General features: G+C 41.0%; 1 protein-coding gene across 1 annotated transcript in view; it reads right to left on the minus strand.

Annotated features, from left to right (window-relative positions):
- The window catches only part of LOC101392126 (uncharacterized), a 28,198-nt gene extending 14,925 nt beyond the window's left edge, over nucleotides 1–13,273 (minus strand). The window contains 5 exon segments of the mRNA XM_004439148.3: nucleotides 5,152–5,244; nucleotides 5,527–5,653; nucleotides 7,883–8,090; nucleotides 12,560–12,687; nucleotides 13,185–13,273. Coding sequence (XP_004439205.2) covers nucleotides 5,152–5,244; nucleotides 5,527–5,653; nucleotides 7,883–7,897 — 235 coding nt within the window. The 5' untranslated portion in view covers nucleotides 7,898–8,090; nucleotides 12,560–12,687; nucleotides 13,185–13,273.
- Between the last annotated feature and the right edge of the window lie 1,037 nt (nucleotides 13,274–14,310).

Below are 14,310 nucleotides of genomic sequence, written 5' to 3' on the forward strand. Positions count from 1 at the left end.
AGCTTGGTAGAGAATAAAATTATTTCACAAACAACTTTGTGTAGGTTGGTTTTATTGACAACACTATGACCTCAGTTTAAAGAAACTCCAAGTAAATATGTTCGTTATCACTTGGACAAAAGTAAAACACAATAATAGAAACAAAGAATAATAGAAATTAAAAATATATAAACAAAATAAAAGGTAAAAACAGTCAGTGTATAAACAAAGTTAGATCATTCAAAATGAGTAAATACAGATTTGGCTGCTTTCTAAATGTGACCTTATGAAGCATGCAGAGATAGTAAAATAAAATCAAGTTACTATTAGCACTAGATGACAGAAGAAAAAGGGATATTTGTTTGAAAATTATGTGGGACACATTCATATGTCCAGAAATCCTTATTAAATTATGACTATCTACTAAAAGCATTGTACTAGTGATCAGGATATAGAAACATATTCCTTATTTTCACTGAGCATATGTTCAAGTTAGGGAAAACTGAACAAGAAAGCAGGGATAAAGGCGGCAGGTACAAACTGCGAAAAGTGGTTTGAGGAAGCAATGGAGAGCAAAGTGCAGGAAATCAGGATATAATCTGGAGAGAGAAAAGACAAGGCTCACTCATGGTTTCAACATGGGGGGATTAACAAATGTGAGGAATCAAGTATTATTCCTAATTATTTGACCTAGGCCACTAGATAGGTGGGTTGTGGCTTTAATGAGATGGGAAATATTACTGAGGTTTGGAATATGAGGAAATTAAGTGTACGTTTCAAAGCATATCAACCTTCAGATGGGTTTTAGATATCCAACACAGACATGAAGAACTCAATTGGATATATAAATCTTGAGAAAGGTCTTAACCACAGATAACAATGTGGAAATCATTAGTATATAAATATTATATAAGGACAGAGGACTGGATAAGATCATGTTTGGAAAAATGTGTAAACTGAAAGAAGATGAAGGCATGGGACCAAGTTTATAGATACTGTAGCAATAAGAGTTTGGGTTTTAAAAAGCCCACTGAGGAGAACCAAACACTCTATACTGATATGGGAAATAAACACTCCTATACTAAGGAAACTACAGTCATGTGTGGTTTAACAACAGGGATACTTTCTGAGAAATGCATCCTTAGGTGATTGTGTGAACATCATAGAGTGTACTTACGCAAACCTAGATGGTATAGCCTACTACACACCTAGGCTATATGGTACTAATCTTCTGGGACCACAGTTGTATAGGCATATTTGGTCCGTTGTGGACCAAAGCATTGTTATGCAGCACATGACTGTACCAGGGTTTTAGGAGCTCTGTGCCACCAGGAACCAGGGCCAATGACCAAATATATATTTCTTATATCACAATATCACACTAGGGAACTGTCACCTTTTTCAGTCACATTTTGTACTTGTACACATGTAATATTTAAACTGCTCCCATTTCAATGTAATGATCCCCAAACCCACATCTTGCCATTAACAGCATCTTCTTTCAAAATCCTACATAGACATCTTGGTTTCCATCATTTAAGGGGTCCTAAAAGATCACACTTCTGATCCCAGAACAAGACTCTTAGCAGTTTTGCCTTCTATTTTTCTTAGAAACTCCTCAATGTACTTTACTATTGCTATACTGTTGCCACCCAGTTAAAGGGTAAGACTACATATCCAAGGAAAATACAAATCCAACTTACAACGCCATTGTTCTACCACAATTACTAACAAGGTCCACAAAAGTCAGCCTGGAAATAAAAGTTATGTTACCAAAGATCACCCCATTTATCCACATTCACACTCTACTCGTTGCACAACAAATACCTTCTAACATTGGCCTTTGTGTGACTGGCTTCAGACCAATCTTTTTTTTTTGACAGTCCCCACATGGGCTTGCCCATTTCCAACTTCACACCTTCATTCTTTGCCCTTCATCATCTTTATTCAAATCCTAGATATGCCTCCTCTCCATCATTCCCCCATTCTACATCACTCTAACCTCTGTTTCCCCTAAATTTCTAAAGAATTCCCCAACTTTACTGTTCATTTTGACAATTAACTTCACACAGCCCTGAACTGTAGCAAAAGATGCCTCATTTGAAAGCTAATCTTCTACATATTACACGTATATTTCTATTTGCTACTAAAATCTTATCTTAGACTGTATTGCTTTATTTCTCACTAAATTCAATCTCTTCTAGCACATATTAAGGTTGTGGTTCACCAACTGGACTCAAGAGGGCTTGCTTACAGCATTATATATAGACCAGCCCAGGCCATCACTCCAAATCTAACAAGAACACACTCTCAAAAGCAGAGGTCTTGATTCAAGCATTAGGAGACCATACATTTAACAAATTCTCATCTTTCTGACTGCTAGTTGTCCAAGGCTCTTCTCAATCTGTACTCATAGCATAGGAGATCTCACTCAGTCCATATTTCTATCTCTAGTCCTAAATTCTCCTTGAACTCCTCAGGTATATCCAAATGCAGCAGAGTGCTCCACTTGGATGTGAATAAGCTCATCTAAATTACAATGTGCAAAACAGAACTTATGATTTCACAACCCAACATCTCCTTCTCCACCTCAGGAAATGGCAACTCCACTCCTCCTGGGACTCATGCCAAAATCATCGTCCTTCATTTGTATTTTTCTTTCATACCCTATACCTACTTCAATAGGAAATTCCTTCTGTCCTCCTTTATAAACATGTTCAAAAGCTGACCAACCCTCACCCCCTCTACCCAGGCGGAAGACAAGCATTCTGTCTGCACTACAGCAATAGGCTCCCAACTGGATTTCAGGCTTCAACCTCTGACTGCTACTGTCTCTTTCCTACAAAGTAGCCAAAGTGATTGTTTTAAATATAAATTATTTCATGTCACTCCTCTACTGAAAACTCCCTGATGTTTTCTCATCTCATTATTTTAAAAAAATCAAGTCCTTGAAATGCCCTTGAAAGGTCCTATGTGACCTGTCCACTCCAAACTCTAGCTATCGCCACACCGACCTTATCTCCATCCACTGCCCTTCTTGCTCATTCCACTGTATTCACACTAGCTTCCTTGAAGTTCTTCAAACACACTCCTGCCTTGGGCCCTTGAACTTACTATTTTGTCTACTCTGGAACACAATTCACCTAAAGGACCTACTCACATCCCTCATATAGCTGCTTAAAAGCATTCCACCAGAGAGGCATTCCCATTCCTAGAGGACCTAAGATCACAGTGCCTACACTAGATTCCTAGCTGCTAAGAGCTGCTCCTGGCCCCCTCACACACTATTCCATTTTGCAGTTTTATTGATCTTCCTGGCACTTTCACCACAAGACATTGTATTTATATATTTATTTTGATGAATTTTGTGTCTCCTCCTTTTAGAACGTAACTCCAAGAAGAATTTTTTTGTTGTTCTTCACAACTGTCAGTGCCAGTGTGTGACAGGCTATCAAAAAACATTTAAGGTAATCAAACAATATTTAAAGCAATGAGCCAAGGAAAGATTCTCATGTATGGAACACACTGGAGAGACTCCTTTAAAGATAGTTGACTTTGAGTTTAGAAAAAGGAAAGCAAACTCTGTATAAGTGAGATGATACCATATCATGGAGGTCGCTGACAGAAGAGAAATTTCCATTTTACATGATTGGTAATATGATTAACTGGGACTTAATGTCATCAGACTATCATAAGGAAAAGGAAAGCTTCAAGGGAATGAATCCAGCCCACCAGTATCATTTAAGATAAACTAAAATAATGACCAGAACTAACAATTACACAAGGAAGTTAAAGCACAGCAGACATGAGGTTTAATGATGTGGTTTGAATTAGTAACAGAGAATGAGAAATTTTAAGAAATGAACAGAAATAGAAAAGAAACGAGCTGAGGAGGTAGGGAAGCATCTAGGAAAAATCACACTTCACTCGCCCCCGGTTTCTGACACTGTGCAACTAAAACCCTTGCAATTTCCTGGGTGATAGAAGTGTCTTTTGTTCTGATGAGGTGAATCTTGGTGATGATCAGAAGCTTGGACTTTTCAGCCCAACCTCCATTCTCTGAAGCAGGCAGAAGGGGTGGAAATGGAGCTAATGGTCAATTGTGCCTACATGATGAAGCCTCCGCACAGTCCCAAAAGTATGGAGTTCGGGGAGCTTCTAGGTTGTTGAACACATGGAGATTCGTGGAGAATGGTGGGCCCGGAAAGGGCATGAAAGCTCCAAACCCCTTCTCACATACTTTGCCCTATGCATCTCTTCCATCTGGCTGTTCCTGAGTTATATCCTTTTATAATAAACCAGTCATCTAGTCAGTAAAATGTTTTTCTGAGTTCTGTGAGTCACTCTAGCAAATTAATCAAACCCAGAGAGGGGGCTGTGGGAACCTCTGATCTATACCCAGTCGGTCAGAGGCACAGGTGACCACCTGGACTTCTGATTGGTGTCTGAAGTGGAGGTGTGGGCAGTCTTGCCAGGCTGAGCCCTTAACCTTGGGATCTGATGCTGTCTACAGGCAGCTAGTGTCCGAATTGAATTAAATTGTAGGACACCCAGCTGGTGTCACAGAGAATTGCTCATTGTGGGGAAAAACCCACACATCTGGTGTCAGAAGTGTTGTGAGTGTGGTAGTGGTGTGAGAGTGAAGGAGAAACACAGATGGAGGACTGTTTACCTACACAGGCAGGATACGTGATGTAAATAACAGAAGGTACTACAGACTCAAAGTTTATGTCCCCTACTAAATTTACATGTAGAAATCCTAACCCCTAATCCAAGACAGGGCAGATGTTAGGGAGGGAAATCAACATTATCCAAAGGAGCAGGAAGGTGCAGCAGCCATAAGACAGTGCTAACATCAAATATCTCTCACTGGAGAGAGGCGGAAGGTGGAATTCCATAGCAAGAAAAGTAGAAGGAATAGGTAGTGATATAGTGAAGAAGGGGGAAGAAGGATAGTAAGATTTGAGAATTCTAAGAGGAAAACAAATTGAGACCTAGATGAAATAATAAGAGGTGAAATCCTCTAAACACCTAAAGGAAAAAGAGCTCTTCTATGGGAGATTTGTGGAGGCTCAGTTTACATGTCCTCAGACACTCTCACAGCTGTGACACCTCTGAATAACTAGAATATGACTTCCTCAGCACCCTCCTTGCTGGTTCTCTCTCACTCACCTGGACAGGTTTGACTGTGGATTTCATCTTCCATTGTCCATGGTTCCCCTCGTTCCAATCTGGAGAGTGCATCTGGTTTGCTGCCTTGATACCCTGTTCGTGGGAAATGACAGAAGGGGTAGGCTCTTTGAATTGGGCTGTGGCCTGCCAACATGGAAGAGTGCTATATTTTAGGAACTATGCAATTTGCAGGTTGGCAAAGTAAAGGCTTTTCTCTCAGGAGAGGGCACATTATACTCTCTAATCTGGGACCAGAGAGGAGACTGAGAATCTACCACTTCAGAGTACCACAGACACTCCAGAACTTTCAGAAGCTGAGAATGGAAAGGCCATTGACTGGGGACCCTCTGAGTGACACAGGGAAGCTGTCCTCACCCACTGACACTAGGTTGCTGTAGTTCTCCAACATCACGTCCCGGTATAGGTCCTTCTGAGCAGGGGCCAGGAGCTGCCACTCCTCCCTAGTGAAGTCCACAGCCACATCCTCCAGTGTCAGCAATTCCTGTAATAACACGGTCCTGTTTAATATGAGTGTTTCTCTAGTTACTGAAATAGAAAGAATGTGAAGGAAGTTGTTCTGCTCATTTTCACCATATAGGTTGCAGCATCTATATACTTAGGTGTTTTGATTTTTTTAAACTACATTGTTAAAGAAGCCAAATCTATCCATGTTCGAACCTACGTCTAGAAAAATATTCTGTAATTGTGCGGCCAACCATCATTCAACAAATCAGAAGTGTCTGTAATTAGCATTAAATCCTCTTGCTAAACTAGAAACATCTGCAATATATATATTTGAAGCATTTGCTATATATATATTTTTTTGAAGCAAGCAAATATTTGGTAGCCATTAAATATATTCTAGTGATATCAGGATGAATAAAACACATTCCTGTATTCACCATGAATCTTCATAACCATTATCAGAATCAACCATGAAGAAACTCCAGACACAATAATTACAAGATAGTATATATTAAATAAGTGTGTTATATGTTAGGAGGAATAAAAGCATCTTCCCAAAACATGTCCAAAGAACCAGAGACTACTAAAGAACATTAAGCAAGCTAAGAAAATAAACAGCATCCTTCAAAAAACATATAAATACATATACACATATAATTTATATTTACATTACCAGGCAGGTTCACAGCATATCAGATACATTGAAGAGATAATGAACTGGAAGGTAAATCTGAAGAAATTACTCAAAATGCAGCACAAGGATGAGCCAGCCCTGAGGGCCTAGCAGTTCAAGTTCGGTGCACTCTGCTTCAGCAGCCTGGGTTCTATTCCCAGGCGTGGGACCACACCACTCATCTGTCAATAGCCATGCTGTGGCGGCAGCTCACATAGAAGAACCAGAAGAACTTACAACTATACATAACCATGTACTGGGGCTTTGGTGGGGGCGGGGGGGAGGAAGGAGGAAAACTGGCAACAGATGTTAGATTAGGGCGAATCTTTCCCCGTGGAAAAAAAAAAACTTCCTGCTCAATTGTTGGTAATAGAAAACCTCATGCTGCACAATGGAGCTTATATTAAAAAAAAATGCAGCACAAGAACAAAATAATGGAATATAGAAAAGAGAGAATAATAAATATAGAGGATACAGTAAGGTCTAACGTTTCCCAATTCAGTTTATGAAAGAGCAAATACAATAATGGAAAGGCACTACCCAAAGATCTAAGGGCTGAGACAGATGCATCTGTCAATATCTATACAGACATAGATGGACACACAGTACAGTGACAGGAAGTACACACTACTGTCCATTTGTTCAGCCACACTAGAGGACTAGAAAAGAAGTGTATGACGAGGAATTTTACTTTTTTGCTCTATGAACTTTGTAATCCCTGGAGTTTTAAAAATGAATCCAGGCACATTTGTATGATTACATTTTTAAAAGGCAATAGAAGATGAGCAGTAGGGTTGGCTTTGATTACAGGTAAGGAGAGTGTACTATCTTAGATAGGGAGAAGTTCTACAGCAAATCCTCTGGGATGCCAACAACTTTAACAGACAACAGCACTTTCAACTCCTCACTGCCAAATCTGAACTCAAATACCGGGTCAGCCACCTGTTCATACAGGACCTTTGAAAGTCATGCAATTCTTCCCTTTTCTTAGGTCATCTAGGTTTTATTCCTAGATTAACCCTGACCACCACAAGGCTGGATCCACGGGTCACCTTATGGTCCCATGAAGAACTGTGCCTACTGAGTTCTCTTGGTCTGTTCACAAAGGGGTCTCTGAGGAACGTGGCTCTTGCATTTACGAGAAGGTTGAAGTTAAGGACATTGTCTACCATATCACCTCTAGGAAGAATCCTTTTTAAAAAGTCCTGAGACCTAAGTGCCATGAATTACACAGTGACATCCTCTGAGGAACTGGTCTGCTTTCTCCCCAGAGTCAGTGCATATTCTGTGATCATCATAATTCCCACAGGATGTGATGGCTGTCAGAGAAATCAGACATAAGTTGACAGCTAATACAACCCGTAAGATTCTTTAGTCACACATGATGTGCCAACATTAGTCACTTAGTGTAGATCCTATGAACTATATACCCACGATCCTACTTTGCCTTATGTTGAAGTTAGAGTCTAAATTTATTTCTGCACCAATCCTACTTTACCAATTTATACTCTTCCAATTAATTCAATTGACTTTTAAAGTCCTCCAGAAATCAACCACAGAATGAAGGAAAGAATAAAACAAATCAGAAGTCACCTGGTCCTTGATCATTTTCTTCTGTTATTGGGAAATGGCCAGTAACTCGGATGCTGTGTCTCTAGTCTTTTCTTGAACTGCCCTAAATTTCAGGTTAGAAATCTTAGTCTCTGGTCAATGGTGTCCCCACAAATGATGATATCCAGGTCTTGAAATCTCCTCCTCACTTCACTTGACGTATCTTGCTCCTGGATCCGGGACCTGTGGGCTGAAAAGTAAATTCACTTTGAGTGTACAGTTCCTCTGGCCCCAGATGTTGTCACTGCTACTGTCACTCACCTGATTTGAAGGCCATCTGTCCCTTTATTCGGAGCCCCAGAGACTATTATACTCTGGAGCAATAACACATAAGATTCTGAATCTGTCTTCTTTCTGTGAAGTGGAAGTGGGGTGACCGTGAGAGGGGAGATGGAAAAGGAGAACTAGCACAGCACGATGCGCCCGCCGCAGGGGGCTTCCCACACAGAGCAGTTTTGGGGAAGAGAACATATAAAAGGTGAGGATCTGGACATCTATTCCTTTATTTTTTATTTTTTTGCTGAGGAAGATTAGCCCTGGGCTAACATCCGTGCCCATCTTCCTCTACTTTATATGGGGACGCCGCCACAGCATGGCTTGACAAGCAGTGCGTCGGTCCGCACCCAGGATCTGAACCTGCGAACTCTGGGCAGCCCGAAGCGGAGCACACAAACTTAATTGCTATGCCACCAGGCTGGCCCCAGGACATCTATTTCTTTAGAACCAGGTGTGCTCATGTACCTGTTCAGAAGTCTTTGTACACCTAATGTGTAGACGCACCTCAGTTTGAAGACAAATTTACTAAGCAAAGCATTATCTAACAGACCATCTTCACTAATCATTATGTGAAAGAAACAAAGGAAAACTAATAGAAAAAAAATTAAAACATATAGAACAAAACTATCATTTGTGCATATACACGTTTAGTAAACGTGAAAAACCATGCATTATATAAAACAAGTTCAAGAAAGCGGTTATTTCTGGGGAGGGAAGAAGGAGATGGATGACAGGATATAACTTAAGTTGCATTTGTATCAGTTTCTTTCTTTAAAAAAGTGCCAATGACAAAAAACAATCAAGCACATCATGGAGGAAAATCTCACTGAGTGAAAATGGCAGAGTAGGAAGTTCCAAGGGCTCATCCCTCCAGAGAAACATCAAAATATCAAGTAAAAACTGTCAGAACGCTGAAAAACAGTCAAAGTGTTCATAGCAACAGAGTGAACTCTGAATGAAGAAAAAGGCAACTTAAAAATGGTAGGAAAGGGGCCGGCCCAGTGGTGTCGTGGTTAAGTTCGCGCTCCACTTCAGTGGCTGGGGTTCGCAGGTTCAGATCCCAGGCGCGGACCTACACACTGCCCATCCAGCCATGCTGTGGCGGCATCCCACACACAAAAAATAGAGGAAGACTGGCAGAGATGTTAGCTCAGGTCCAATCTTCCTCATCAAAAAAAAAAAAAAAAGAATGGTAGGAAAGCCCTGTGCCATTTTGATTTGCCTTTTCTTCACCCCCTCCCCAGTTTGGTGGTGGTCTTGGAGATGGCAGCCGGCCTTCCCAGAGTGAGACCCTGGTTAGGTCCTAGAAGGAGCAGAGCAGACCTTATTCGAAAAGAAAGGTGTTTGTCTCTTCTAACCTGTCTTGGGCCTACCTGAAGGATGGATGCAACATGCTCATCCCTGTTTCACCTAATTTGGAATTCACTCAGGGAGGAAAAGCAGCAGGCATTTCTCAAAAACCTTCTAAGGCAGACGAACAACCTGTAGCTGCCTGGAACAAAAGATTATAGTTGAGGCACAGCTGAAAGGCTGGGAAGAAGAGAGTTTCTTTGGGAAATTAGGCTATTCAAAAGCACCAGTGTACACTGGGGAATTCATAAAGCCACGTACACACACAGGGCAACGCCTGCTCAGAAAAGACCTGAGAAGATCCTAAGCTTTCCCTCTGGCTGATCTCTATGTTCAGTGTAAGCAGGAAATGAAGGCTAAGACAGGGTTGTAAATGGCCTAGCTAAGCACCAAAAGAGTACCCCAGGACATAACATACAACTAGGAAAACAGTATGCCAAGTGAGTGAAAGAAGCCAGACACAAGGGTCACATATTATATGATTCCATGTGTACGCAATATCCAGAATAGGTAAATCCATAGAGACAGAAGGCAGATTGGTGGTTGCCAGGGTCTGGGGAAGGCGGGGATGTGGAGTGACTGCTTAATGGGTACAAGATTTCCTTTTGGGGCGATAAAAATGTTCTGGAACTAGATAGAAGTGGGTAGTTGTACAATACTGTGAATGCACTAAAAGCCGACTTCAAAATGGTTAATTTTATGCTTTGTGGATTTTGCCTTAATTTAAAAAAAAATCAAATACATCCTACAAACGTCCAGTGAAACAATATAAGTACTTTGTCTAAAGCCAAAAGCAAGGCAAGGATGAGCAGTATCGCCACCATTATCTATAACTATTCTGGAAATGCTACCCAGTTAATTTGATAAAGAATCAAGTAAAATTAGTCAATATTAGATAACAGGGAGCAATTATAAGAAGTTCCCCCAATATGATTGAGCAAGAGTCAGAGTTTCAGAGATTCGAGTCAACATAGATCAAAAATAAGTTTTAGTCAGATGGCTAATTATAGAATTTATATCTAAAAACTGATAGCATTTCAAAACTCACACTTCTTATAGCAGTGTTGCATGACTGAATATTTTTGGAAAATAGTTTAACACTTTGTATTGAATACTTTCAACAGAGTTATTACTAGAATCCAAAAATCTACTCCTAGGAATTTTTGCAAAGGAAATAATGGCACATACATGCAAAGTTGATGTGAAGGTATTATTTAAGTCTACTAATAAAGGATTAATTGAATAAGTACAAGTACACACAACCAGTGAAATACTATGCAGTTATTAAAAATGCTAACAATACATATTTAGTGAAAAGATATGTACTTCAAAGTTACGTATAGCATAAGCACATGAAAAGATGCTCAACATCATTGGTCTTCAGAGAAATGCAAATAAAAACCACAGATACCGCTTCACACCCACTAGGATGGCTATAATAAGAACATGAAAATAACAAGTGGTGGTGAGTATGCAGAGGATCTGGAACCTTCATACACTGCTGGTGGGAATGTAAAATGGCGCAGCCACTTTGGAAAACAGTCTGTATTTCCTCAAACAATTAAACATATTTACTCCATGCCCCAGCAATTCTACTCCAGGTTTATACCCAAGAGAAGTAAAAACATGTCCACATGACAGCTCACACACAAATGTTTTATAGCAACATTATTTATAATAGCCAAAATGTGGAAACAAGCCAAACAGCCATCAGCTGACGAAAGGAAAACACAATGTGCTGGATCCACACAATGGAATATTATTCAGGTATAAGAAGGAATGAAGTACATATACGTGCTACCACAGATAAACCTCAAAAACAAGAAGCCAATCACAAAAGACCACATGTTATGTGAAATGTCCAGAATAGGCAAATCCATAGAGACAGAAAGTAGATTTGTGGTTGCTTGGAGGTGAGGGGAATAGAAGGATAAGGGGTGGTAACTAGAGGGTTTCTTTTTGAAGTGATGAAATTGTTCTAAAATTGACTGTAGCGATGGTTGCACATAACTGTGAATATACTAAAACCCACAGAATTGGACACTTTAAACGGATGAATTTTATCATATGTGAATAATAAAGCTATTACTAGAAAAAAGCTATGAGTAGAACTCTAATTATAAGCTTAAGGAAGTATTTGGGGGAAATGTATGAATGTTTTCAACTTATGTTGAAATACACTAAAAAATGTAAAAAGATAGACTAAAGACAAGTAGAGGAGTAACATATGGATAGATATGTGATAAAGGAAACACAATAAAATCATGATGATAAAATCTAGGTGATAGGGATACAGATATTCAAATGTAAAATTCTTTAAACTTTGCTATGTGTTTGAAAATTTTCAGAATAAAGTCATGAGGAACCGGGAAGCTCATAACAAAAAGAGTTCAGAAACAAAATAAATATTTTTAATGCAATTGCTCTTCTATGTAATAGTAAATTGAAAGAAGAGAAAAAAAAGGTCAAAGGTAAAAAAGACGCCATTCACAATGGCAAAAAAATTAAAAATTAAGGTGGAGATGAGAGACAGGGAACCACACCCCTGAGTAAATGCAGAATCATAACCTGCTCCCAATAGTGATAACTTAAGTACTTAAGTGATAATCTTAAGTACTTAAATTCTATCTAAACGAATGCACATATTGAGTGATTCCGCTCATAATGGCACGGTTTGCCTCTTAGTATACTGTTACAGAAATTTACAAAAAAAATTTTTTTAAAGAAAAAATTTTATTATATCAATATTTATGATATGAAATTAAATGGACAAGGCTAATTTTACCAATATTTCAGCAGTTTATTGGAATTGTGAAAATCAAGCATAGAAAAATGAAGACTAAAAGGGAAATATATGAAAAATTTAACAAATGTTACCATTGGGGAACAGAACTGGGTAAAAGACGTTATTTTACTTGTATTAGAATGATGCTGAAATATGTACAAGAGTGTGTGTGTGTGCGCGCGCGCGCGTGTATACACACAGTAAACTTGCAGGAAAGACAAAATCCTCATTATTAGTAGAAACCTTACCACTTTAGATGTGCTTAATCCTCGATCTCCAACAAAGCTGTCATATCTACACAGTGGAGAGGAAGAGATGTGGGAAGCCAAAGGCGATTTGCAAACTAGGCCATGAAGAGGGGCTGGGACCTGAAGGACTGAGGGAGAAAGGAACGTTGGAACTTCAACCCACCCACCAACCAGCTTCAGCCCTCCCAGTGACTGACACACCTGGACCTCCTCAAGCAGCAGTCACACCCCTTAGGAATAATCCTGAAACCTGGACCAGACACCGGCGTGTACTGACCATGAGCCCCTCCTCCTGTCACCGAGCCTCATATTTAATCCCGAATCCAACCACTCACAGCTTTCACTGACAAAACTACTCCCCACCCCAGTCCTCAATCACTACACTACAGACAGTACACCAAACTCTCCCCACGGACTTAAAATCGTCGATCTCCACCGGCCTTTAATCCCTGACCACCAGAATCTTTCAGGACTGACCCCAAAGGCACCCCAACCAGACACCCCAGCCGCCAACTCCCACTTGCTTCCTCTCCGCCCACGGACTCCACGGTCCTCTACCCTACCCGGACACTCACAGACGCCTTGGCCCTCTCACCCTGTTCCACCGAGACAGCCACACACTGACCTGATCTTCTCGTGACCCCAACGCGACCTCCTAGAAGCCGCACTTCCGTGAATTCTTACTCAACTCCGCCCTCGCCCAGCCTCCGCGCCGGCCTACGGCGGCCGACGAGGGTCTCAGGCGTTGGTACGGAACACGGACACCTGGATTTCCGGCTTCGCCTTAGGGGGTAATATGTCCGCGCCCAACTCGCCGCGGACGCTGGGGGCGGCCATCTTGCAATGTTTGACGTACAGAAGGGGAAGTGGCAGCCTCCGACCGATGAGAAGCCACTGAGACTACCCCATTTCTCAGCACTTTAAACCCTGCGCCGCAAACTGTACCGATTTTCAGAAGCTCGAGGTTACATGAGACAAACATGGAGTGGGCTATGTCCACCTCAACGGGCTGGGGAGAAAAGTAATCCACATTGCACAAAGGAGGAGTTGGGACCGAAACAGTGGGCGCAGCCATCTTAGAAATTAGTGTCCGTACAAAATGCCTTTTCAGCGCGGGAAAAAGAGCAAACCTACACGCCGAAAGGCAAATTCCTCCGAACGCTTCTGGCTGAATGTGAAGGGCAGGAGGAAGATTCTGAGGACGGAAAAGAGCCTGGAGAAGCACTCCCGGTAGGGGCATACTGATAAGGCCATCAAAGGAAGTGAAGAACTGCGATTGAAAGAAACCTAGCTTAACTTTGGGGGGTAGGACGTGGTTACCAGCGAATAAAGGTGAGGGGAGCAGTCAGGAGCCAATGGGGAGAGAGAATCCGATGAGAGGTGGGAGTTTCTCCACACGTGGTGCCAGGCTTCTCCTGTGCCATGGGTGAAGCCAATATCAAGGGCGGGGCTTCCTCAGAACCAAAGGCCAGAATTTGTGGAAGGAATAAATAAGAACACCAGGGAGATTAAAAGGTTGTGCAAAAAAGGAAAAGTGAACATAGTATTTGTAGACTGAAATAAAGAGTCTGGGTAAAGGTTAATTAAGGGAGACTGTTTGATAATCAAAGTGAGGAATTCCAATCCCAGGAAATAGTCCAACAGAGGATTCTGAGGAACTGCTCCAAGGTCCACAGATAACGAGTGTAGTTTATACACCTTTTTTAACAAAGCAGTGTATGTGCCAAAGAGGGCTCACACATTTAGTACCT

Source organism: Ceratotherium simum, chromosome 33 (assembly GCF_057802395.1).
Source record: "Ceratotherium simum simum isolate JZ-2026a chromosome 33, ASM5780239v1, whole genome shotgun sequence".
Lineage (NCBI taxonomy): Eukaryota > Metazoa > Chordata > Mammalia > Perissodactyla > Rhinocerotidae > Ceratotherium > Ceratotherium simum.